At 39.4% G+C, this 26196-nt stretch overlaps 1 protein-coding gene across 2 annotated transcripts in view; it reads right to left on the bottom strand.

Annotated features, from left to right (window-relative positions):
• Positions 1–25390, bottom strand: part of LOC134637613 (glucocorticoid receptor-like) — a 60419-nt gene extending 35029 nt beyond the window's left edge. For both annotated transcript variants that reach the window (XM_063488071.1, XM_063488070.1), the window contains exons 1-2: positions 24899–25390; positions 22041–23299 (exon numbers count right to left, since the gene is read on the bottom strand). In XM_063488071.1, the coding sequence (XP_063344141.1) occupies positions 22041–23290 (1250 nt within the window). In that variant the 5' untranslated portion in view covers positions 23291–23299; positions 24899–25390. The remainder of the gene's footprint in view (positions 1–22040; positions 23300–24898) is intronic.
• Positions 25391–26196: the final 806 nt, after the last annotated feature.

Genomic DNA, 26196 nt, shown 5'->3' on the forward strand with positions numbered 1-26196 from the left:
GGGACACGGGAACTGGTTTCAGGAACCGACACTAAATAAAAAGAAGGGTTTTAAATTTACAACAAGCTGGAATTTGTTCAAAGAACTATTTAATTTCTTTTTTTGTGTGCCTCTGATGCATTGGAAACCCGAGGGCTAATACTTACTTTACACAGAGCCACTGAAATGTAATCACTCTGTCAAACTAGTTTCCTCTCGCAAAAAATTCTGACAAAGTGCTTATTGCACCATGAAATGATAATCAGTCATTAACAGTACAGAAGAAAAAAAAGAAGAATTATAATTAAAATTTTTTGCTATTCTGATACAGAGCCTAGAACTCTCTTAAAAGCTAATAAGGGGTTTATGATTTACCCACATGATTTCTTTCTAACGCTAAAACGCATCCCGCATTATCAGCAGACCACTGGAAAGTGGAAATAACAAGGCTGATGTGATACACATCAGACGACAGTTTATTCCTTAATTCAAAATAATTCTGCTGGAAAATACAGTTAGAAGATTAAGTGATAAGTCTACTTAAGACCTGTCAGTCAATCTGCTTTGGTCTGCAGCCTGCAACTGCAGAGTGGAAAACTTGCTTTCATGTAGGTGCACTGCTTTTCTGTTTGCTTTACAGTTAAAAAGGAACAGCAGTTCTACAAAGTCTCAAATGATTACTTTAAACAGTACATTAAGTTGCATAGAGACTGTTACTGGAATGTTAGTTAATGTTATATATTCCCACATATAGCTCATAGCTTCATCATAAATGTTTAACTCGTGAGCATTATGTGCAAGATTTGCAAAGGGAAAAAAATAATTATTGTAAAAAGTAGGAGGTTTGTTTCATCAGTCGTACTCAGGATGGGACCCTTATTAAATAACATGTTGATTTTACAGACAAGCTAAAAGTTTTCCCCCAGTTCTCAAAAGAATTGACATTACATGTCACAAGTTACTGCGTGTCATGCCTACTCATGAATTTATCACTGTCTTTTTATCTGTAGTAAACTAATTTCAAGCTGACACTAATATAGGGCAAACCATCTAACCCGCTTAAACCTAAGAAGAGGAGAAACAAAACAACGGAGCAAAATATCTTGTAAGAAAAGTCGCTAATGGAGGCCAGAAATGTGGTTGAAAATCAGGTGGGGTCATGCTTAATAAAAACAAAAATAAAACACCACACAACTGCGGTTTACATAACCTGTTCTGGCCAAAAACACCGGCAAATTAAAGCATGCATGGGTATTTAATTTTATTCTGCTCTAGCCCAAGGCGCACTGCAAACGGTACAGTCTGGAGCGTAACGACCAAGTTCAATTAAATATTTACCGTCTATTAGAAAACTGAAACAGCATCTGTTTAGCTGTCAAAGTGCAGCAATGGTTTTCTTAGCCTGTACCAAACTCATTGAAAGCTAATACATTATGACAACAACAACAGAGCTCAAAACAAAGAGACAGAGACAGCCGATAAACAAAACAAATCAAACACGTAACCAAGCAAATGCACACACAAGCTTGGAAGAGCCTTAATAAAAACTTGTGAAAACCCTAAAAATAATAGATTTTTATGGGTTGTGAGTTTGATGCGAGACTCCTGTGGTCCTTGCTGGCACAGCTTTACTCTCCTGCTGTGTTTCTGTGGGCAGCATCAAAGGTGCAAAGCAGACTTTTACCTCGAGTCCATGAGGGACAGTGCTACTTTTCTTTGGATATCCTGATTCTAATTCATTCAAGGTTATCGTCCTCCTCCTCTCTATCTCTTACACACATGCACACACTCACACCAGACACACCCATGCATGCTCAAACACACCCACGGGATTAAACAGGCTGATCGTTAACCCACTAAAGTGCGCTTAAAAAGCAGTCACAAAGCCCCTTAACCATTCCCCGCTCAGCCGAAAGGGAAAGCGGAAAAAAAAAGCAGAGAAAACATGAAGAGAAAACTGACTTGCTTATATAAGATTATATATTTTTTTTTTAAATTGGGAGATCATTCCATTGCAAGAATTGCTTCACAGATTTCACAACTCAGATGGCCTTATTTGAAGACAGATAAGTAAGTTGTGAAAGAAGGAAACAGAAAAGCAGGATGAGGATGAGCCGATATCTTGAAAAGTGATGAAATGTGGTTTTCCACAGAAACCACTGTAAAACCCCCTGGAAGAAGTTAGATGTGTAGATTTCGATTTGCGCTCGGACTACTGAAGGCCCCACCCTTCGGACAAGAAAGACAAGTGGAATATGAGCCTCTGAGCTGATTTTGGGCCCAGGGTGAGGGAGGAAAGAAACCTCCATGTGTCAGATTTCGCTCAAGCAAACTCATTGACTTGATGAAGAGGAGCAGATAAGATAAGAGAGAAGACCTTAGAGAAGGTGTGTCTGATAACCCTGCTTCTATTGCTATCAACAATTTCCAGTATGTAAGAGGGTAATTGATAACAGTGCTGAGAAAAACACTGAAAAAAACAATAGGTTTGATATTAGATTTCCAGTAGTTGGCGTCAGCTTGAAAAACAATCTATTTTTTGGAATTATTAACATTAATGAACCCATATGCTTTCTAGCTTGTTTAGAAACACACACAGGGAACAGATAGCTTAAAAAATAATATAAAAAAGGAAATGTCAGCCACAAGTAAACAAAAAATCTCCCCAAATTGTCTCCTTCCGGATCCCATCTGCAGCATTGATTTAATACAAGTAAACAGAACCATTAATGGCAAAAAGTAGCATTTTTCACTGCGGGTCAACCGTAATTGAGCAAACACAGTAAAGCATAGACTTCACTAACAAATGCATTAGAGGTAAGCTGGAAGCACACGTGTGTTTTAACTGAATACACATACACACTTACCTAATTTCCATTTTCCCCAGGTGCTCCTGCCTGTTGAAATCACTGTTTATCTGACCATACCCATCCTGTAGTCTTTTCATTTCAGTGCATAGTAAACATATGTCAAAAGGCTTGCAAGGATCTTTTAAAGACAACCCCCCCCCCCCCCCCCCCCATTGCTTATGTCACCCCATGTTTAAACTGACTACCACTCAGTTTTATCAGCTTTGTTTCATTTAACAAGTGGGTTGAAATGTTTTGCAAACCACACTCAGTGCTTATTTTCTGATGTCAGGTGAAATCAGTGTATGCTGGTGTATAGTGAGTAAGACTGCTTTTGCAGTGCAGTGGGTATACCTTTGAAATACATCACAATACAGTAACACAGGAGTCTAAAGCACAAATAACCAATGGAGGATAAACTCAAGTCCATTTTTTAATAAAAGCATACAAACTCTAAGCTAGACTTACAGTTGAATATTTTAGTATTTACAGAATTAATTTGGTGGAGAAACACTTCAATTCTCCAGTCCCAGAAATCTTTCAAAGGTGTGGACAGATAGGACCACTGAACATCACCAAAACCAAAAGCCATACCTTGAGTATAATGAATTTACTGTAATTTAACCATGATGAGGTGTTTGGACTTTACTTAAGAATTTAAATGTTATGCATCAGTCATTATATTACATTCTCGTCTCTTGGGTAACTGTATTTCCATCTAAAAATAATGCGCAGTCAAACTAGAAAGATACAAAATTCAGTGTCTTATTATGCAGCAAAGTAAGTCACCAGATGGTATATACAAAAAATAAAAATAAAAATAAAACCAGCTCTAGCTCAGTTGCCTACAATCTTTAAATGCTGTGTACATGTTAACTTATCAATATAATAATAATAATACAGCAAATGAAAATAGAAAAGAGCCCATTTTGATGTTTGGACTTTTTTAATTCTTGGTGAATTTTCTGTGTTGAAACAAGAAGGCCTGTACATTTTCAGTGCAATTGCTTTATTATCTGTGTGCCTGAACACAAGCTGGCCTGTGACTCAGGCATGAAAAAGCTCCAGTGTTATGAGTTGGTCAAATTATTTTTCAATGTCAATGACGCAGTAGCTCATCTGGATCATGATCCACCACAGCTAACAGCTCACAGGTTATAGAATTGGACACAAAGAAAAATCTAACTTTCAGTGTCATTGATAGGCTGTACTGCACAAACTAATGAGAATTGAAATCCACTGAGAAGTCAAGGAGGCTCTCAAACAGTCATATCCTGCACAAATGTTGTGATGTTGCTCAACACCAAACAAAAGTGTTTGAGTTCAGGAGTATTGTGGCACAGTGAGTAGTAAACACAGCCAGAAAAAGGACAAAAACTGCCTGTAAGATGACAAACCTTGTCCTTGGGCATATTTTGAAAATACTGAAAATCCATTAGGTGAGGATTGTGTTTGCAAGTTTCACTAAAACCTGACCAATACTCTAAGGGGAGTAGCAGTTATTGTGAATTGTGGACACAGAGCAGGAAGGATGACAGACACCTTCCCATTGCATGAGCTCATCGGTCCTTCAACCGGATGAGCTAAAAACATGCCCGATTTGACAGGAGGGACTGATAAGCTTGGACTAATTTTCAACTTCCACTGTTAGCCATGACTCATGATTCAGTGTAGACACTTTATAATCATACAGACCTCCAGATGACGTTATTCTGTAGCCATCTATTTCATTAAGATAGGCACACTGTCACAATTTGTGTGCTGTAGACGAGGCAGAGCGTTATCCAGCAGTGCACTGATGCAGCTGCAGATCTGCTACATCATATAATCCTGCCTTCATTTGCACTCTAAACAAGTCCCCATTCATAATATGGGCATATGACTGATTGGAGCAGCACCAATTTCTGACCTCCACCAGGAGCACAAAAAATTCCCGTTAGCATTAAGAAAACTGTCTACTGTCTACTCTGGATGGCATGATGCTCACTTCAACTCAAAATGCATCCTATTTCAGAGTTATTTAAAAAAACAAAAAATAACAAAAACTTGAACCTGAAGTTCAGCTCCATAGCAACAGCACTGAAAGAACAGCATGACTAAGTGCAGTGAAGCCGCCTCACTCGTACTGTTGTGATTTTTAGGGCTAGGCTGCAGACATCCAGCAATCGTAAGCAAGACGATCTTTTCCTAATAATTCTTGCCTCGTGTCCACAAACTTGTGACCATATCTCTCAGATTACATTTTTTAAATCTCTGGCACCTGACTGCAGGATTTCTTTGGGGAGGGGGGCTAGCAGAAAGTATGTGGAAGATCACCAGAAATAATCTAAAATTATGCAGAAAATTATTAGCGGGTTATGTGGCACAGATAAAACATGAAGGCCAAAAATTATCTTGAACTATAACATCCATTACAATAAATGCCTAAAAATGAATGCGTTTTTTTTTCTCTCTTTTTTTTTTTTTAACTGCCAAGATAAATTAAACACATTTTCTCTGTAATAGGCAATAATAATGTTATTGACTAAAATCATGCAGATGAGAGATGAGCTGTAGTGGTAAAGCTAATGTATTCTGACAAACACCATTTATCGTTTTTGTGCAAGAGGGGGTGGACTGAGAGTAAAGAGTGATGAATCAGTGGTGAGAGAGCACAGACACAGAGAAAGGAGAGAGTACAGCGAAGAGCAGATTGAGGAAAATGGATAGAGCGTCAGCTGTAATTAATGGCTGAAAGGCTGATAGACCATGCAGTGAGGAGGGAAATGTGCAGGAAAGAGAAGAGCAGACATTATGACGAGGCCTCAGACTGTCGCTGTACAAGCTGAATTTATTTAATGTACAAAAGCAGCAGCGAGCACACAGCAGCTGAGCAACGACCAGCATTAAACATGCAAGACATTAAATGGCAAAATCCAAACTTATGAAAGTGAAACAGGCCTGAGGGGGTGTAATAATGTTCACATTTTTTTGGTGACAGAAAAGCACTTTGTGTCAAGTTACAGACATCAAAGTGCATTCTTACTTATGTACAGGTTCACAGTTCTTAATTTATTACATCATATTCACTTGGGCAAGTGGCTGTCTTATGTGAGTGTGTGCGTGAGTGCACAGAATGCCCTTACTGCAAAGTGACAGGGAGATTGAAGACATTTTTGCACTGGCTTCATATTTCAGACCCAAAAGATCTCCATCTTGTATTATTTTTACTGCATATGCATATGACAGGAATTCTTTCTATTATTTATTCCAAGTGTAATTATGCATTATTATGCCAAAGCATAATGGTGCTAATGGCTGACTTAGATCAACAACAACAACAACAAAAATCAATATCAATTCTGGATTTAATAATGACTAATGATACAGTTAATCATTAGACAGTGTGGATTTTGTCCTGTCTCCCTCCCATTAACCCCAACCAGTCACAGCAGAGGGCTCCCTCCCTCCCTCAGCCTCTGCAGGAAGTTTCGTAACATTAAAAGGGAGTTTTTCCTTCCCACCATCAACATGCTCATAAGGCGTTGTGATTGTCGGGGCTTTCTCCAATATTGCAGGGTCTTTACAATATAAAGCGCCTTGAGGTGACCGCTAGTTTGATTTGTTATATATATATATATATATATATATATGATATAGATTTTTAAAGTGGTAGTTAGGCTGCTATACTGCAGGATGTTTGTCCTTTGTGTGCCACCTGTGAACATGGAAAATCTTGCTGTCTGCACCAGGACGTTAGCAGCAGTTTATTCAAGTCCTGCAATGTGCAAGTTGGAGCGCAAAAAAGAAAAGTCGTTGATGGTTTATTCATTTTAGGACCACTGGCAATCAGCACTGCTGTCTACAAAAGCTCATGTTTTCTTTTTACTCTTTTTGTGTCACCTTTTTGGGACTGCTCACCTGAGAATTTGCCCCTTAAGTCGAGCTTGCTTGCAGGAAGATAGGAAGAAATAGTCTACGTTATTTGAGAAATGGGAAGCTTGTCAGGAATTCCAGCCCTGGTCTACCGTTTCAGAACAATAACAAGGTTAGAAAGGCTCTCAATGAACATGAAAGTACAATACACAAACAAAGCTGAGGCCTGTTGGGCAGCTTTCATCTACAAAGAAAACACAACGTGTTGAAAGTAGGTTAGAAGCAGAACAGTAGTCCAGAGAAAGTAACAGTAGCTTAAAGCAAACTGAAATGAGGTGAGAAATATAAAAAAGGGGAAGTTCAAGTGTGCCAGAGTGTGAGAAAAAAGAAGGGCTAAGATGAGGAAAGAGTGAGAAAGAGGAAAGTGAGAAAAGCCACGGGAGAGAAAGCTGCAGTCAGATATAGAGACAGAGTTTGGCCCAGCTGGATTATGGCCCATTTACAGTAGAGCTGGACTCCTCCCCTTCTTCATCGCCCAGCTCCCATGTTGATGACAGTTAAAGGAGGAACAGAGTAGAATTAAGGAGACCTGTGTTTACAGGCAGAAAGAAAAGGAGGAAAAGAACATTACTCACAGTAGACAATTTGTCAGTGCTTTTCTTACATATTACTGCCAAACAAGAGGAAATACAACTGATTTCATGTCATGTAGCTCTAAGCCAAGGGATGATTAATTTAAACCAGCCATCCTTATTACATCTCTTACTAACATGTTCTTTTATAGAGACTGGATAGGCAAGGTCACCGGCAGCTGTGGCAGTTTTACCCGCAGCGAGAGAAGATCTTCCATCACAAGCAAGGCAGCTCGTGCTAGATTTTGTCCAACTATAAAACTTGTAACACACTGTACATGTTAAAATTAGTTAAACCAGATTATCAGTTAACCTAACCTTGTCTCTACTACCTTGTGCAATGTGACTTTAACTCTGGAAATAACTATACTATTAAATTGCTAAGTAGGCATTAGGCAGCAAAATTCATGAGAGTTTATCATCCATAGTTGACTAGCATTGGATGGATGATGCATGTAATGCATAAAGGAAAAATCCACCTGCATATAATAATGGTATTCTGTGGTGCACTTCAAGGCATGCGTAAGAAGGTTGCACCAAACTAAGAATTCACTGCAACTGTCTGCTGCAAAAAAGTGGTTACATAAAACTACTGGCTGGTTTCCAAGTGTTGGCAAAAGAACACGAAAAACCAGATATGGGGGGGGGTTTGTGTTTTGAATTAGCCCAAGAACAAATTCAAACATATCGAAAGTACTAGCAAGTAAGGCAGAATGATCTTGCACCAAATGCAAGAAACAAAAGCATTCTGTCAGTCTGTTTCAGCCAGGACAGAAAAAAGCATGTTTCACTTCGCATCTGAATGAGTGCACACCTCCAGATATAGTTGCCACAGCATTTTGCTTTCTCTTACAAGAGATGACACAAGATTAAATGAAAGTTAAGTAGCTCTGAGTCTACATAACTGAGAGGATAACTGTCATTCTAGATGATTCAAACTCCAGCTTTGGTAGAATGAGGTCCTTTAATGTTAGCAGCTATGGGCTAAGCAGGCAACCTGCACCAGTCCAGCTGCTGGGTAACTGAAATATGCAGGATTTTCCAAACCCAAGCAGTCCAAACTGGGATACTTTTCTCAAAATGCCTGCGACAAATCTCAGAGTTGATGCACTGCTGTTATGTTATGATGGAATAACCTGAATCACTGTGCCGGAGAAACCAAGGCCACTATTCTAAATTTAGAGCTGATGACTGATCTATAGAGAAGAGTGATGACCGCAGTAATATATGATTCTTCCTGCTACAGTGGCCTAGCACCACTTCAAAGCAGCAAGGGATTTATTTACTTTCATTCAAACCATTGGCAGAACAACCTCTACTTTGCCAGTAAAAACAGAAAATGTAACTTTTATAATAAATAAAAAGGAATTGAATAATGGAAACATATTAGCAATGAAATTAGGCTACTGTTGGAGCCCAATTCAGTAGGTATCTGACCCAAAAATCTAATTTTTAGTTGTGTCCTATTTAGGAAATATAACTTTCTCATACAAGCCCACAGTCCTCTCAGTTTAACAGTTTAACACAGAGGGTGAAGGTAAATGATCCACACCTTACTGTTGCAGTAAATGTCAAGTAGGTGATTTATTGCTGGCGATCTATTAACCTGCTCAGTATGTCTGAAAGTGTGAGAAATGGATAAAGTAGTCTTTGCTACTTCATTCCCTCCTGCAGAGAATCAAACTCTTGTTTTCAAGGGTGCCTTGGCGTGCAGTGACCACCGTTTTCCTTTACCTTTGAAATTACTGCCACAGTACTGAAGGCGCGTAATCTGCTTAATGATTTCTACTGTCGACTGAGTGCAGTGGAGGATTTGAAATCAAACGTCGGGGCCGAGCAGGGACAGAAAATGAAGGCAACGACATAGAGAGAAACTTAAAGTGTAAAAGGAAACCTTTATAAAAGAAGACAGTCAAAGTAGGCGACATCAAAGGAGAGAGAGTCTGAAGGAAAGGAACAAGGGTATGATGTGTGGGCTGGAGCTGGTTACACAGCCTAAATGTTTGTTAATTACTCTGTTTTTAAAAAGCACAGTACGAAAAAGCTTTATCTGTCTTGAGAGTATGTGGAGGTTGTGGCAAGTAGACTCTTGTGCAGTAGACTTGCTCTTATATACTCCTGAGCACTCAAACCACGGTTCATTCACCCATATTTCCACAAGCACTTCTATGCTTCTGTCTAACATTCACACAAGGTCACACGCATGCAGACAGACACATTCACATCTCACTGGCATGCACTGGAGCATGCCAGGGATCGAACCACCAACCTCCCAATAAGTGGATAACCTGCTTTACCACCTGAACTACTGACACCCAACAGAGGTATGCATCATGCCAAAAAAAAACCTTAGAACAGAGGTGAAATCTAAGGAGCTTGAAAAAAGATAAAAAATGTCACTAAAATGTCCAGAGGGTAAGTTAAAGTTCTAGGGGGTGATCTAATAATATTGCAATTTACAATAAAAATGCCAGCAAACAGTCTTCCATTAGCTCTCCCAATTGTGGTTTTCATTATGTATCATTCTGTAAAGAAATGTGACTAACAACCTAAAATACTGAAAACCCTCCAGCGTGCTATAAAAAGCAACTTGACTGCTTGTATGCGTCTTGTGTTGGGGCTTTCCCTTTTAAGCTGACGATCTATGCTAACTTTGATTCCGTTTAGATAAGTTCTGCTCTGCTACACAAAAGTACCAGTATTATTAAGCTCTTCACTCAGTGAAGAGCCCGCAGGAGTTTAAGCTTTGGCGCACAGCTTTGACATCCATCATTCACCCCGAGGTTTGCTCTCGTCCTGATAACATCAGCCTCTGGCATTCCAACTGTATTAACCCTCCTAACGGCTACTATCACAGGCACAACAGGTGCAAAATAAGACGTCCTTTTTCACATCACTAAATTTGGCACAACTTTCAGTGAATTGCAAGCAGCAAACCTGAAAGAGAAAATTCCTGCAAATGCATATGCAGTAAGACCAGCAACACACACAAAAAACAGAAGAAGCCCTTCTGGGCTTTCAGTCACTACAGCTCATTAGTAAATCATTAGTAAATACCAAAACTGTTAAACTGCTCTTAAAAGTGTTCAGTCTTACTGGCGGCACATTGAGATTAAGGCACAGCAATGCTTTCAGCTAACTGTAAACTCAGATTGCTAACATGCAATAAAGGCCTCGGTCTCACATGCCCGGCAATTGGTCAGTGATGCCCTGTCAACACCCCAGCAGAGCAAATTGCAAGAAGGTTTTTTCGTGCAGCATTGTGCACCTCTTTGCAAACAAATTCACACCAGCTGTGCGAAACTTCCAGCCACCATTCTTCAACCAGTATACACTCTTTTTCCTTAGCAACTGGTGACTGCCAGATGGTCTAGGCCTGTGTAACTGAGGCGAGTTAACATGCTAACTTCCATAAACCAAAACACTGGTGAATGCAAAATAGACTGTGCCATTTTTTTCCCCTCAAAATAACCCCTGCCATGGGCAGGTTAGTGATTCGACAACAACCTAAAAAAAGCACAAGCTTTAAAAATCTTATGTGCTGTTGACAAATATGAATTATGGCCAACTCATGTCAATAGAGATACAATAAACGGCATGGCTGGCATGCTTCTTTCAGCACACAGGTCTATTTCTAACATTGCTTTGGCAACACAAAACTGGCACAATGTAACATCATCACAACAAGCTAAAGCACCTTTAAAAATAGTAGATTGGCCTTACCAGTAGCTGTGCGGAAAATACATAACCTCCAGACACACGGGGGCTTCTATTTTAAGTGATGAAATAAGAGTGTCTGAGAGGTGAAGTCAATATCCTCAGACAAATGCATGACATATTAGTAATTAATTCAGAACAACTGATACTGGACCAGTGCATTAATAATGGTATTGGAATAGGAAGAGATATATTGTATTGCTGTACTGATATTTTGCCACATCTTTACTCAGTTATTCCATAAATGTATTAAACTCTACTGTTATGGTTGTTATTATGTGAATTTATAATTTATTTTTAAAGTGCTTTAGTTCAGTTCAAACTGAGCAGATCTGATTGTTAGAAAACGTTTGAAACAGATAGATCTACCATTGTGTCACCCCCCCATGTGTCCTGCACAAACACCAGCCAGTGATAAACGCACTCACCAACCAGTCGTTCAATCAGCTGCTTGTTTAGTCAGGATGATAAACAAAGTCTACGCCTGTTCGCTTCGACCAGCGCTGATACCAACACATGCCGGATCAGCATAACTCCATCCATTCAGAACAGATTTACTATCACAAGCTGCAGTTTCATCCACACTTGCTGCTGACTTATCAGACAACCTGTGGTCAGAATCGAACTAACTTCAAAACATGCTTATTTAGTGGTTGCAAAAGAAATTAGGACTCTTGCAAAATGCTTTTAGTTTGCTCAGAAACAATGCAAATAAACACACCGATAATGAGCATGTTACTGCGTCTCCAACTCTAGCGGAACCCTTAATATTGTCCTATCTGGTTCACTGAAAAGCTGAGCAGATCCTGCAATCAGTTCTTAATATTGGTGTGTCATCTCAACCTAAAGCTTAATTTAAGAATGTAGCAGCACTTCTACAATCGCATGATCACAAGTTAGTCACCAGGAGTAACTTGTTAATTTCCTTAATAGTGTTTTAAGCGGGGCCATTGTCAAGTTTTCCCTCAAAGCTGGAATGAAATGCGAGACTACACAAGTGCACGTCTGAACAAAGGCTTCAGGGAGAGAATGTTTGCCTCCACATGTACAGTAACCTTGGTTAGGTAAATAATTGACGGGCCTATGGGACAAGGTCCTTGGCCTTGGCAACCTAATACATTAAACTTTGTATGCATGTGGCAAAGAGAACTGAGAATACTAAATCCAAAGATGTAAATATACTTTTTAGTAAATGGATGCGTGCATGACTACATGCAAACGTTAAGAAAAATGTTTATTGGTAGGTCTAAGAAAATAAAATACAATAAAATGCATTTTACTGTAATGCTTGAAAGGTATTCAAAGAGTGCATATACCATAAAATATGAAAGTGTTGTAATTTTAATGAATTTGTTTCTGATCTGCCTCCAAACTTCGCTTTTGAGTGACCTAATGGGGTCATTTACGATATATGCTCTACTAAAACAACTGGTTCAGCAACAACAATAAAAAAAACGAGTGGGGTCAAATATATGTTCAACATCACAGGCTTTAATTTTATTGTAATTGCATACTTCTGATCAGTAGATTATAACGCTTTGCTGTGAACCACGGCTAACAGGCTTAAATTCAAATTTAGATATCAAATTGGCAGATAAACAGCTGGCAGTTTTCAGAGGCAGGTGCAAATTTTTGGCAATGTTTTCAGTCTAAACCACCCGAGTATGGCATAAAAATATGGAAGAACTGTGATGCTGAAAATTCATTTTGCATAGAAATCATCATTAAACTACGTTAGAATCTTTTAGAATATCTGGCATAGATAAGAGAAACAGCATAAGCATGATAAGCTCAAACAGCTTGAGGGTTATTAGGATTTTCCTTTGCCCTTTCCCCCACCTCTCCATTAAGTTTGAATTTGTTTTAGCAGTTTTTGCATAAGTAGATAAGATCGGATAAGATAACATTTGATAAACTTACACCAGTTAAAATTTAGTTAAACTTATGACAAATACCGTACTACAATACTTTATTGTTCAGTAAAAAAGTAAATAAATTAAAATAAAACCCACTTAACTCTTAAGTTTTTTTTTTCAGCTCAACTCATAAATCAATGTTTCTATGCTGCTAATTATTATATAAATAAATAGAATTAAATATATCTGAAATGTTAAAAACTGAATGTAGGTAAATATAAAAATCCCAAAGTTAACATAGTGTTCAAAGTTTTTTCCCACCTTGGAATAAAAGAACAGCAGCCCTGCTGAAGAGTAATCTAGTTTCTAATATCTAAATAGTGTATACAGTTACAAACAAAGGAGTCTTAATTTATTTATACAGCATTCTCGAAAAGTGATCCTCAAAGAGATACAAAAGGAGCAAGAGAGCCAGTTCAACCCTGTTGAACGACGTATAATTCAGTTTTAATCTTATCAAAACTGAAGCCTATTCCTAGTGAAATATAAATGTGCTGAAATACAGATTTTAAATTACCCTTAAATTTTTATGATGCAAGATAAGAAAGATCAATAAAGCATAAGTCAGATACATTAACATTATGAATCTTGTCTAGACCGGAAAACGCTGACCAAGCTGAAACCAAACTTCAAGATTGCTCCACCTTTTGATTCTGCTGTAAAAAATTAACAGAAATTTGGCAGTCAAACTGTGCTGCACCTAGGCGAGTTTTAATCCGGGCAGTAACACTGAAAAAGCAACTGTGTCGACACAGGAGACCTTTGTATTCCCTTTAGAGTTTAACCGCCTCTCGTTGAATCAGGAAGACTGGATTAAAGGTTATCGCAGACTAGATGACCCACATTTAGGCAGACAGGCAGCACAAAAGCAACACAGCTACAAAAATATCTCACAAACAAAAAAAATCTGATAACTCTCACTCTCATAACCGAAAGAGCGCACCATGGCACAGTGCCCACACTGCTCTGAGGATTTTTTTTTTTTTTTTTTTTTTTTTAATTCGGTGATGGGCAGGAAATTCCTCCAACTCGACTCATCAATAAGAAAACAAGTTATGACACGTCAGAGAATTTACAATGCCTACAAAGTCCAATTATAATTTTTATGCAGAACTTTCTACTGGTCTCCAAAATTCCAAAATTTTCCTGTGTTTGTTTTGCAATTTGAAGGCGACAGAGTTATGTAAAGAGAGAAATGCAGAAAGACGGTAGAGAGAGGTAACAGATGCAGCAGAGTGGGATGATGTCATAATGTTTAATACTTGTCGGTTTGCCAGCGTTCAGCTTCAGTCAAAAATACAACTTTTTTATTAATGCCTGTGAAATTTGTGTTAGCAAACCATTATCAAATGCTGAGATTTTTTAGGAATGCAAAACAAAGTGAATTCCCCTTTAACGGGAAACATAACTAGCATAACGCAACTGAGGAAAGTATGCAGTTAATGTGTTACTAATCTGATTTTGAGAAATGGATGAGGAAATGCATCAGGATTTCTGTGATTCAGGCTCTGAACAACAGGTTAAATCCTACGTTGCAGTCTGGTACGAAGTTTGTTAAAGTCAATCGACAGCTGAGAAGTTAGGATATGCTTAAGGAGCACAAAAATTCATATAAAATGATTTAATGCGGCATTTCAAATCACCCTGAAACATTCAGCATTATGTCAGACAGCCACCACCCAGCACTCCCACTGTCATTATCATTAAGACTGTTGGCTTCTTTCTCTAACCTGTCACCCAAATGTACACTTGCATGCTAGGGGATGTTTTTAATGTGCGGGTGACGGGGGAGCTGAATGAAGTGGTGGGACTTCGCTCACCACCTCCACTAACCAATTTCCTGTGGAAAACCTTGTGATTCTATTTGCAGCATATAGACATTTCCAGCGCCTATAGCTTTTGCCATTTGGTCTTTCTCATACGGTTACCAGAAGCTGGTGCTTTCACACGTATTACGATTTTAAAACGTTCGCGAAAGCATCGCCAAGAAGGACATAAAAGTGTCACAAACAAGCCCCATTACCGTCTTCCTCCAGTTTTTCCAAGTTCAGCTAGTCTGCATTGGTAGGTTAGTCATCAAAAGAAGGGAGAGGTTAGACATGTGACAGAGACGGCTATGCACTCTCAGGAATTTTGAATCGCAGTGCTGACAGTCATTACATTATTAAGAATAGGTTATTGAGAATACGATAAGAATCTTTTCGGAGTACAGGTATTCTATACCAAGAAATGTTCCCCCGTCCAGCTAGCTTTGTTGACAATGCACAATCATCTCACAATGAGTAATGAGGCATTTCTGAGTCTTTGTCTGATCAATTAAGTATGTTGGTGGGTGTTGTGTATACAAAGCTTCTCAGATTTAAAGTAAATCTAAGAAGTCAGTGAGTGTCCAATCATCCAAAAATTCTATTATAAATTGGAAAGCACACAAACATTTTCCAAATAAATCTGGCTGGAACAAAAGCCTTTTCAACAACGGTTCTTGTGAAAAAAAAAATGTAAAAATACAGGAAGAGAAGGAAGTAATGCTCAAAGGAAAAATCTGAATTTCCCAGCGTAGACTAGTCATTTCAGAGAGAGAAAGTGAAACAAAACTTTGACATTGTATGAGAGTTCCCATATACAGTGATTAATACATGTTAAGATCTATGTAGACATTTAAAGATGACAACAGCAGCAAGCTGGCAGCCACCAAAATAGTCTTCAAAAAGGAAACAGCTTGGCTGGAACAGGACTACACCTCAGTTTAGCTCTTTGCACCACTCTGACCCCGTGCTTCAAAGACTCACAAAAGGAACTAGAAAAAACAAAAACAAAAAAAGTGCCAGATAGCAAGACAAACAGAAAGAGGAGAATTGTAAAACATTAACGTGAATTAATATAACGTATCACAGAACATTTCAACACACTTCATATTACTCAGCCTGGATATCTGGATCCCACATGAACTGTCTGGCTAATACTAAGTACCTAAAATCAATCAGCCAGTAAGTTGCAGAGAAATGCAATGTTTTATACAGCTCATCAAACAGCAAATAGCTATTTGTACAGATATTAAGTAACCTGAACTCAAACAAACAAAGCTGACTGAGGGTGGCATTGCCTCGGAGATTAGAAATACACGAAACTGACACAACAGATGTGAAGCTGACCTAGTTTTTGCCATAGTTTAGCGACCTTTTGTTGGTAGTTCCCGTTTTAAAAATTATAGAGGTTTTCGGTTTGACTCGAGCTTCCCAGCCTGCCGTTTATATAACAAGAATGTCTTTGGTCTGTGGGAGGAATCCCACACAGACACAGGGAGAACATGCAACCTCAACACAGAAAAGCCTCAGATGAACCTTCTTGCAGTGAGGTAATAGTGCTAAGCAAGGCAATACAAAGCAATCCTGTTATTTTGCAATGTATACTTCTATTTAAGATAATATACTGTACGAGAAACTGATCACGCTCAGCGTAATTACTGTTATTCTGTAAATCAGCAATGGTGAATCTTGGCATACAGTTCCTTGTGTTTGCAAATGCTAATAAATAAGTGATCAATATCATTCAATTTCAAGTTACCCCTCTTCTGGGCCTAAGTCTGATAATTACAGTAATGATGATGATGATAATTATTATTATTTTTAGACACAAGCCACTACAGATAACTGAGCTAATACATTTTATTATTCTCCTTGTTACATATATAAACACAATGCATTGAAGAATTTACAGAAATATAAAGTAGTTAAAAAAAAAGTATCAGACTAATAGTATGATTTAAAACATTTTTTGCTTTCAGGTGTTTGGGTGACATCTGTGTATTTAAGTTCACTAATTACGGTTAAAAAAAAAATCAGTAATAACTGTATTTGAACACGGTTAAGTATAATTTAGTGTTTTTCGCCAGCTGCTATAGCCTACAATACTCTTCATGCTGAAGGTCATTAACACTGACCTATGAATCATAGAAAATGCGTCTAACTCAAGGCAACTTAGCACAGAACCAATTTTAAAATTTATCTTTAGGCACCTTTTTTGAAGCCACTTCATTTGGTTACATTTCTTCAGCTGAAACCATAAAAAATGCCAACGATAACACAGTTTGGCAGACATAAAATAGAATTTTTGCACCAACAACGTTATTTTCAAAGGACTATTGGCCAAAAACTTGACTTGGTGTGCAGTGAACCCTTAAACCTAACAGTCAAGTGGAAGAGAAAAGAAGAAGTGGCAGGCCTGTAAAAACCATGTACAGCATATAAACAGCATCTGAAAGTTGTGTCCTGAAGAAGAAGGAAAAATATCCAACAAAGACCTGACACAGGACCACAGTGATGCAGTTGGCCCTTCAGTTAACTAGTGTTCACTGAAGCCTCATCAGAAATAGTCTCAAAGGAAGGGGAGCTGTTAAGAAGCCATTTTTAAGGAAAGGAAACTTGAAGAAAAGGCTAAGCTATGCCAAATTACACAGGAACTGGATTCAAATTCAGTGGCAACAGATCTTAAGGAGTAATTAATCAAAATGCGAATGTTTTGGTTCAAATCTTGAATATCTACAGAGAAGGGGTGTTGAAATGCAAAATTGATGAAACTATGAATGCAGAAAATAACATCAGATTTTGATACACCATGCACTACCATCTGACTCTAAAAGCTCTTTTTCTCAGCATGACACTGAAAAACCCCAACAAAAACCCACAGTGGATCACTATCAGTTGTGAACTGAGTTTCCCAAAAGGTGGACCTCAGTATTATTGAAGCAGTATGGAGTCATATTGGCTGAGAACGCTTTGGCATAACACTCTGTATTTCCATGTATGTTTCCCACTGTCCTTGCACAATATAAAGAAATAAGAAGTGGTTCAAGACTTTTACACAGCACTGTATATTATATACTATACAGTATATTGCTGTGCCTAACAACCTTTCTAGCAGATATCACTTATTTTGGACCCTGTAACGCATATATGTTTTACATTAGCAACAGTGGTTTTGACAGTTTATGAGAAATCTAACATGTATGCTCCAGAACTGTGGGTGCAGGGCATGGTTGCAAAACATGCTGTCAAACATGTGGTCTCTTTAATCTCTTGTCTTAAAGTTTATATTATATAATGCGCTGCAATGACTCCAGAATATATTTTCTAAAAAAATGTAAATAACAGTCTGTGACATATGCTGACTTTTTTTTAAAACAGAGTTTGAAAACCACTTAACAATAACACGAAGCATCTGCAATTCTCAGTAACAGTAACAACTACTTTATGATGCAAATCGCAACACACCCAACTGTCAAACAAAAGCATAATTTTCCTGTTAAAAAAAAAAAGAGCGAAAAACACGCAAAAAGAAAAAAAAGGAAAAAAAATGTCTCAGCTTTACCACAATCTGTACTTCTAACATGAATGTGGTCGTGTGTATGTGTGTCTGTGTTTACGTGACAACTGTGTGTGTATACAGCATTTGCATGCCTCTGTTAAATAAAGAGCTTTGAGGGGGCCAGCGAGGGTAAGTAGGTGAAGAGAAAAAAAGTGACTGAGTGACAGCGTAAGGAGAGCGAGACAGCAGCACACCATAGCAGATATGTACACGTGGCCTCCCAGCTTCCTTGTGTACACTACACACATTCACACACAAACACACAAATACACAAACACACACACAGCTTGCTATCCTCAGCCGTGCTCTTACACACACTGACGCAGGCAACAGAGCAACAGAGAAGAGTTGACATCAGCTTTTTAACCCTTTTTTGCTTTGCATGACTCACAACATTTTAAACTTAGCACCACACAAATAAGAAGACTAGGAGGTATAATAGATTAAAACAAGTAAAAAGAAATATCTCCTAATAAGAGGGTGTGTCATGCTATTTCTAGAATTGATATGACTCTTGTAAGTGCCTCCTTTTACCCTGGGCATGCAGCAACAAACATTTGTCTATTTGATTATCAGTTATGTAACACAAATCCTGTGCCAAGCAATGTGGTTGGGCCAAATTGCATTCAAACTGTGTCGAAAATTCCCATAGAACAGCTAGATGGCCTAAATGATATGAAGGGTGTAGTTGATATGATATATGATATAGCCACCAGTCACCGTTTTCATCCCTCCGTTAAGATATGGCATGTATCACACACATAGCTGTGAAATAATACAGTATAATGTGATCTAATGCAAAAGCACGGTAACATACAGCAACACTATACATTTCTATACATACAGTTCTCCTTTAGAGACGCATCGATCGACTGGCCAGGGACCCGAAACGGACAAATTTCAGCACTGTCGCCCTGTTAATCACACATATGTCTGATTACCAGCCAGTGTGTTTCATGCATGCACAGCACATGCACAGCAGCACAGGCAAATGGTTGTTCTCACACTCACAGTCTCACAGACTGAGCCGAGTTCTTAACTGTAAGTGAGGAAGACAAAGCAAACCACAGGGGAACCACCATGAAAACATTCGTAACAACAAACCTATGAGACTCTTATATCACCTAGACCCAGCTAAACATGCCCAATTTGAAGAAGCTAACAAAGGGAAAGTGGCTAAGGCTAGCCAGAGCTTAGAGCCAAGCTTACTGCAAAATGAAGTACCTGAAAATTTTGTAGTATAAATCTTCTGCCCTCGGTTTTGTTTGATAAGGTTAAATATATAAAACATTTTGGTGAATTAGCTGTACCTCCTTCCAGTACCAGAGCACTTTCTTTCCAGTTGTTTAAGTGAGACATCGTCCTGTGACTTGCTGCAGTTTGGTGCAGATTGTAAAGTTTAGTAATTTATTATTAAAATAAAATTCAGCACTGTCTAAAAGTTCATTTTTGCTTGATTATCTTATCCAGTGCATCTTTATTCAATTCTAAAGTATTAAACGACACACTCTGATCAGTCAGAATGACCAGTTTCTTTTTTCTTATGCTGTTCTTTGTTATGTTGTATAACTGTTAAATTATTTTTTATAGTTGATCCCTGCCACTTTTATAATTCAGTGTATAATTCCTTAAAGAAAGTCTGTAGCTAAAACAGAGACCCTAAAAAGAAATTTGTATAATATAGCTAAAAAAATAATTAACAATTTCTCAAAATTCAGTATTTTATCTTCTGACTGTGAAAATCTAATGCTTTACTTTATTTCATGTTAAAGCTGATTCATTTGGTTTTCGGGTTGTTCCTCATACTAAAAAAAAAAAAATCAAAACCAATTTAACACAAAATGAAACATTTTTTTTAAAATATTTAATGATTTCATAGACTGAATTATTATTAGCTGTGTATGATTTAAAAGTTTTATTTTAAAATAATCATCGATCTATGTGAAATCGCATTCGAAATAATCAGCTTAGTGTCAATTAAAGTGTCACTACTAAAAAATCTAACCTTTCACACTTGGTTCATTGGTAAATCTAAAGTGTTGATTTAAATAATTTATACATCATGGGAACAGCTTAACTGCTAAATAAGGATATATAAATTGTATAGTCCAGTTATACTTGCTTGGTCAGTGGACTGTTAGGTGAGTTTCTTTTTGCATTAAGCTGTTTGTACTGTAAGAGATTTTGCATTGCAGTGTTCAGGTCCCGAAGAGCATCACAGTACGTTATCACACTTCATGCTGGTGCAACAGGGATCAACACAGCAGGAAGTCGGTTACAAAAGTCCCGTGTCCGTGTTTAGCAATAAAGTTCACTACAGTTTATTATACAGGAGAAAGACAGTGGCTTGGGAAGACTGAGACTTGCACCATTTACCAGAACAAAGAGATGTGATCAACAGAAAATCAGACTGACGGAAAAGAGCTAGCGATAGCTGAAACTCTGTTCATATACAACTTGTTTACAGCTGTCCTGAGCTAAATCCCTTAACAGCTCTTTAAGAAGGCCAGTACGGGCTCACATTATTACTAGATATTAATCAAACACCATCTTTGTACTTTCACATATAACCATGTAGACTCATAAAACTAAAAATTAAACCTCTATCAATGTCACGCTCTTAGTTGGTTCAGTTATCAGATAGTCTTTCCAAGCTGAAGCGAGGCGTGTCCACCAGACACTTTTCATGCTCACCAAGCTGCACGTACACAACTTTCTCACAGCACTCCTTTCCATCAAATTAAACAGGAGCACACTGCATTTTTAGAGATGCAAATAACACGTTTTCTAATAAATCGTGGTGGGATGACACGTTTAGATTATTTTGCGATTGCTCTCTAACAAGCATTGTTTAACAAAACAATAGTGGAAAAATACTAAATGAATAGTTCTTGGATACCGTATATGAGAACATTTAAGCAATATAGCTTAGTCAGACATTGGAATCCAGAATCCACAATACTGTGACACTGTACTGTGAAAACATAAGATCTCACATCAAGTCTTCAGTTAGACCGCTTACTTTCACCTTGCGCCTCGTCAAAAACAGCAAAAATATTTCTCTTATATCAGTCTCCTATTCTTGCATACATATTATACATAGTGTTTACTCTTAATTTAAACTTGATTCAGTTTTACAATGTGCTGCAAAGTGGATATATTAAGAATATGCTCTGCAGTGTCTGCAGATGTGATGAGCACCAGACGCCCTGCATCCAAATGCTGTTAAGAATGTCACAGGGAAGCATACAACAGCCACTGAGCGTCTTTTCTGACTTATTCAAGTGATTTTGTGTTAAAAAAAAACAAAAAAACATCACACTAGAGGACATTGTGTTAAATGATGTGAAAAAACTGACTGAGATGTCAAGTTGCCGGACTGAACTTAGCATTTCAGGAGCTAAGTGAGCAGCACAAAAATTTTTGTAGAGCAGTGGAAAAGGAAGCGCTGCAATCATTGTGCTTATATTCTACTAAAGTTAATTGACCATCTAGTGGACTAAAAAGCAGTAGTGAGTCTTCACAGTTTGTTTTTAGAGATTTCACACCTAAGACTGCAGCAAATAACGCATTATCAACTTCCCTTCTCCTTACAATTAAACTTCTTTTTTCAAAGCACAGCCATACTCTTCTGAGTCAATACAAAGCCAATCATATGATGACTGAGAATAACGACAAACGTTGCAATGAAGTCAAAAGTAAACATAGTGCGATAAAGTTCAACCTACCCGGAGAAGCCAACAGAAAAAGGTGCCAAGGACGCGGCAGGAGTGAGCCCATCATCGCTGCTCTGAATCCCAGATGTCTCTCCATACCTTTTCCCCCGGGCCCAGCCATCCCCCATCAGAGGCATGTTTGAGTACATGTCAAAAGGCTTCTGGTCTTGTATGCCCATTGTTGAGCTCGGGTTGGCTCTGTAGTGGTAGCCGGGCAGTGCGCCGACACCCACAGGGGAGGACATGGGGCCTGGTCCTCCTCCTCCTCCATGGAGAGAGCTGATGCTGCTCTGGAGACACTGAGGCTGGCAGAAACCACTATCCTGCTTCTCCTGTTTTATCACACCAGGGGTACAGATTTGGATGAAAGACTCGTCAGGATCCTTCTCTTCCTTGATGATGACAGTGGACAGAAGGGCCTGAGGCTGGTGATGCTGGGGCTGATGTTGCTGGTGATGTATTAGTTGGTGGTGCTGCTGCTGCTGCTGCTGCTGTTGTTGATGGGGGTGTAGGGCATGGTGTTGCTGCTCTGTGCCATTAACACTGGTACAATTTTCTCTGTTACCCATGAGAGGCTTTATTTCCTTTGGCAAGCCACTGACAGGACAGCCACCACCGGTGCTCTCTTGTAGAATGTTATCCAAGTGTGCCACTTCTGAATCCAACTCAAAAGCACTGATTTCCGGCAGTGAGCTGGGAAGGTCCAGATCTTGCCAAATCTCTGTATCCTCAATCAGGCGGCCACTGTTGCCATCCAAATCGCATGGACCAGTGCCTGTGTGCCCACTATAAGTTCCCAAGTCTTTGTCCAGAGAAAGAATGCTTTCCGTCTTTATGGGGTGGGAAAAAAGGTCAGGCAGAGGAAGGTTGCCTAGGACGGAAGTGTCTGAGGTGTTGATGACAGATGTGGGTGTATCGGAAATACACTGGTTAAACAATGGCAAGCTGTCCCCCATGCCGAATATACCAATATCCTGTTGCTGCTGCTGTTGTTGTTTCTGCATTCGAATCATTTTACCCTCCTTCATGTCTGTCCCCTCACCCAGAACATGATGCTGATGAGACTCAAACAAGCCTCCAAGCTCCCCCTGGCCATTGGTTCCACCCTGTCTATTGGGGGCCACTGTGGCAGGGGGCAGAGACCCAGGCAGATGCATTGCAGTCTGGAACAGTGAACCAGGTGTGTCACCAGTACCTCCTATCTCCGCAAATGTCAGGCCGTCGTCTCGATTACCATTGCGCTTCAGTCCACCCTGATCCATTTCTTTGTCCTGTGGGTAACAGTGAGGACAGCCAGGGTGAATCAAAAACACAACACACACACACACAAGGACACACATGCACACTAAAGAGACAAAATTTGACTTGAATGAGATGACCCATACAGTAGATAGTGAAGAAGCGAAACAAACAGAAAATCTTACTGAAATACTGATCACTGATGCTGACAGGTGTTTTAAAACATCTGCATTACAAAGTGGCGCTCTTTAAAAGCAGTGTTCCGCTGCTGTGCTTCTGCCTACGCTCTTCTGCTTCTACTTATTTATTTTTTCATCTTTATATAAATGACAGCAGCTGAATGACCCCCTCCCCCAACAAAACCGACTTGCAAAATCAGACCAGAGCTATTAGGCTTGCATGAAATAAATGACTGAAATATGTGTGCTATTTCTAGGAACTGCGTCTTTTCCTCCGTGAACAGGGAAAAGAAGTTCAAGACATGCCCGGACAACTTGCGTTACTGGTATCCGCACCGTCAGCCCCCCATTGAGCGTTTGTAACAACATGCATCCGTTGGACTCGGGAGACATGAAACCACATTAGGCATCTGGCGTGAACGACTGCCTCTGCCCACTTGCAAGAAGGAGCGAGTAAATAATACATTCAAAGTCCAATTTAGAAGTTTTAAACCGATTAAAGCAAGGGTCGGTCTGGAGTGTTTCGAAGCGGTGTCCCTGAATAAACTATATATTAAAAATAAAGAGGGAACACAAATAGGCCAGCATATTAGCTCGTAAACTTCGTCGACCATTTGATACGCTGTAAATGTCAAAACCTTAAAATAACGCACTGCCGAATCGTGCGTGACGACCGGATAATTTCCGGTGATGTTTTGATCTTTTCTGCTACATCTTTTCCTGATCTTGAGCCGCAGCGGTGACATTCTTCCTCCGGAATACTTTATATAACATTCATAAACACTTTAAAGCGTCTAAAATAGCTATAGCACTGTGCTTGAAGACCAAGGATTTATGAAGGGTTTTTTGTGGCTGCGCAGGATTTCCGTGCACACATGATTATTTTTTTCCTTTGTTTTATTGAGCGTCTTACAGAAAATGCAAAAAACGATTTATGTTTTGGCCGTAAGGTTCAACAACTTTTCCACACCCACAACGTATTATTGCCAGCTGTCATGCACAGCTTCAAAACTGAAGCTAATGAGATCATGCATTTCTTTCCAACTTTAATTTGACCAATAAATACCAGTTGGATGCTAAAGTTATGAAAAAAAAGAACTTTGGGATTTCCCTGCTTTCTACATTGTACTCCCACCAAGCATGACAACACCATTAGTGCAACCTGTTGGTTATATGGGAAACTGCACAGATCACACGCTTGCTAGCCGCAAAGCCTGATAAGCAGCTGGTAGGCTGAAGTTTGTGCAACGTTTTCCCATTTCTTACACAAATTCTTCCGACCCAAAAGAGACGCTTTCCTCGAGCGCTCGTGGCGATCTGTCAAACAGAGCTGTCAGCGCGCACGACCCTCACCGTCGGCCTACTCCACGGAACAGCCAGTTTCACCCCTGCCAACATTTCTGCAGTGACCAAACGAGAAGACAAGTGTTTCCACTTGAAAAGATCTTATACCTGTAGTATGAGTACCTGACCTGTACTCCACCGGTTAGGTCATCTTTTAGTAGTCCAACTTGGAAAAAATGTAAGAAATGCCGCAACGTCCACAAGGTGAAGCGCTTGAATAAAACCCCTTCGTTGCAGTTTTGTTGTGTGGTGAAGTATCAGCTGTATTTGTTGCTGCCTCCCGTGTCCGTATGGCAAGAATACATTCTCCGCAATATATCTAACTGTAAAATCAACAGCCCGACGCTGACCCAGCTCGAGCTGGCGAGATCCGCCGTGTGCGCCGTTTCACGGATCACTCGATAACTTTTTAATGCTCACCACCGGCAGGAGGGGGCGAAAAAAAGTGATCGATCGCTCACAGAACTCGGGATAAATCCTCAGGAAATCGACATATCTGTGGCGCAATGTTCTGCTTATGCGCCATTAAAAGCGCCAGTATTCTAAAGTTATATAATAGAGCTGCGATCACTGGCGCACTCAACTGCAAACTCAGGCACAGGGCAGGGCGATCGTTTAGTGAAATGGTGACAGCTAAAACAGAAGGCGATCCGCACTTCCTTTAGCTCTCAAAAATAAAAGCCTTCTCTGCTGCAATCGTTTACTAGCATTAGATGAAAATGTGTGCCGAGGTATTTAATAATCAACATAAATATCCGCTTTTTACAGATTGAAACGCACCAGCTTTTGTTCTTTTCATACTATTCTATTAAGGTTTATTCCACATCAAACCTTTTCGCTTTTAGTGTAAGGCAGGATGTCGTGTGTTCCCATATCCCCGTGTTTGTCTGTGCCACCTTGACGCAGTTGGTTTGACACTTGGTGAACGCCCCTTTGCCCACTGAAAACTGCAGGAAAATCTGTCAAAACGTGTCTTCATCGGCCCCTTATATCCACCAGGCACAGGACTAAGTAGACAGTTCTTAGGCCATATGACCTATGTCCCGCTACAGCTCCTCAGACATCAAATCAAATCAAATTAGGAAGGCCAGCTCTGTTCTGGGATACACCCTGGACCCAGTGCAGGTGGTGGGAGACAGAAGGACTCTGGCCTTCAGTGACAGACTGCTGCATCCTAGATGTATGAAGGAGCGTTTCCGCAGGTCCTTCCTCCCTGCAGCTGTCAGACTGTACAATCAAAACTGCTCCCAACAAACATAGATGTTTACATCAGTGCTGAAACAACTTCTACTGTTATAACTGCACGTTACTTTTCTCAGCTTATATATACACTAACTTATTGGAAGTTACATGTCTACTTTTTAATGCACAGGTACAATACACAATCTGCACTTTTCTAACTTTTC

Source organism: Pelmatolapia mariae, linkage group LG10_11, assembly GCF_036321145.2.
Source record: "Pelmatolapia mariae isolate MD_Pm_ZW linkage group LG10_11, Pm_UMD_F_2, whole genome shotgun sequence".
In the NCBI taxonomy this organism is placed as follows: domain Eukaryota; kingdom Metazoa; phylum Chordata; class Actinopteri; order Cichliformes; family Cichlidae; genus Pelmatolapia; species Pelmatolapia mariae.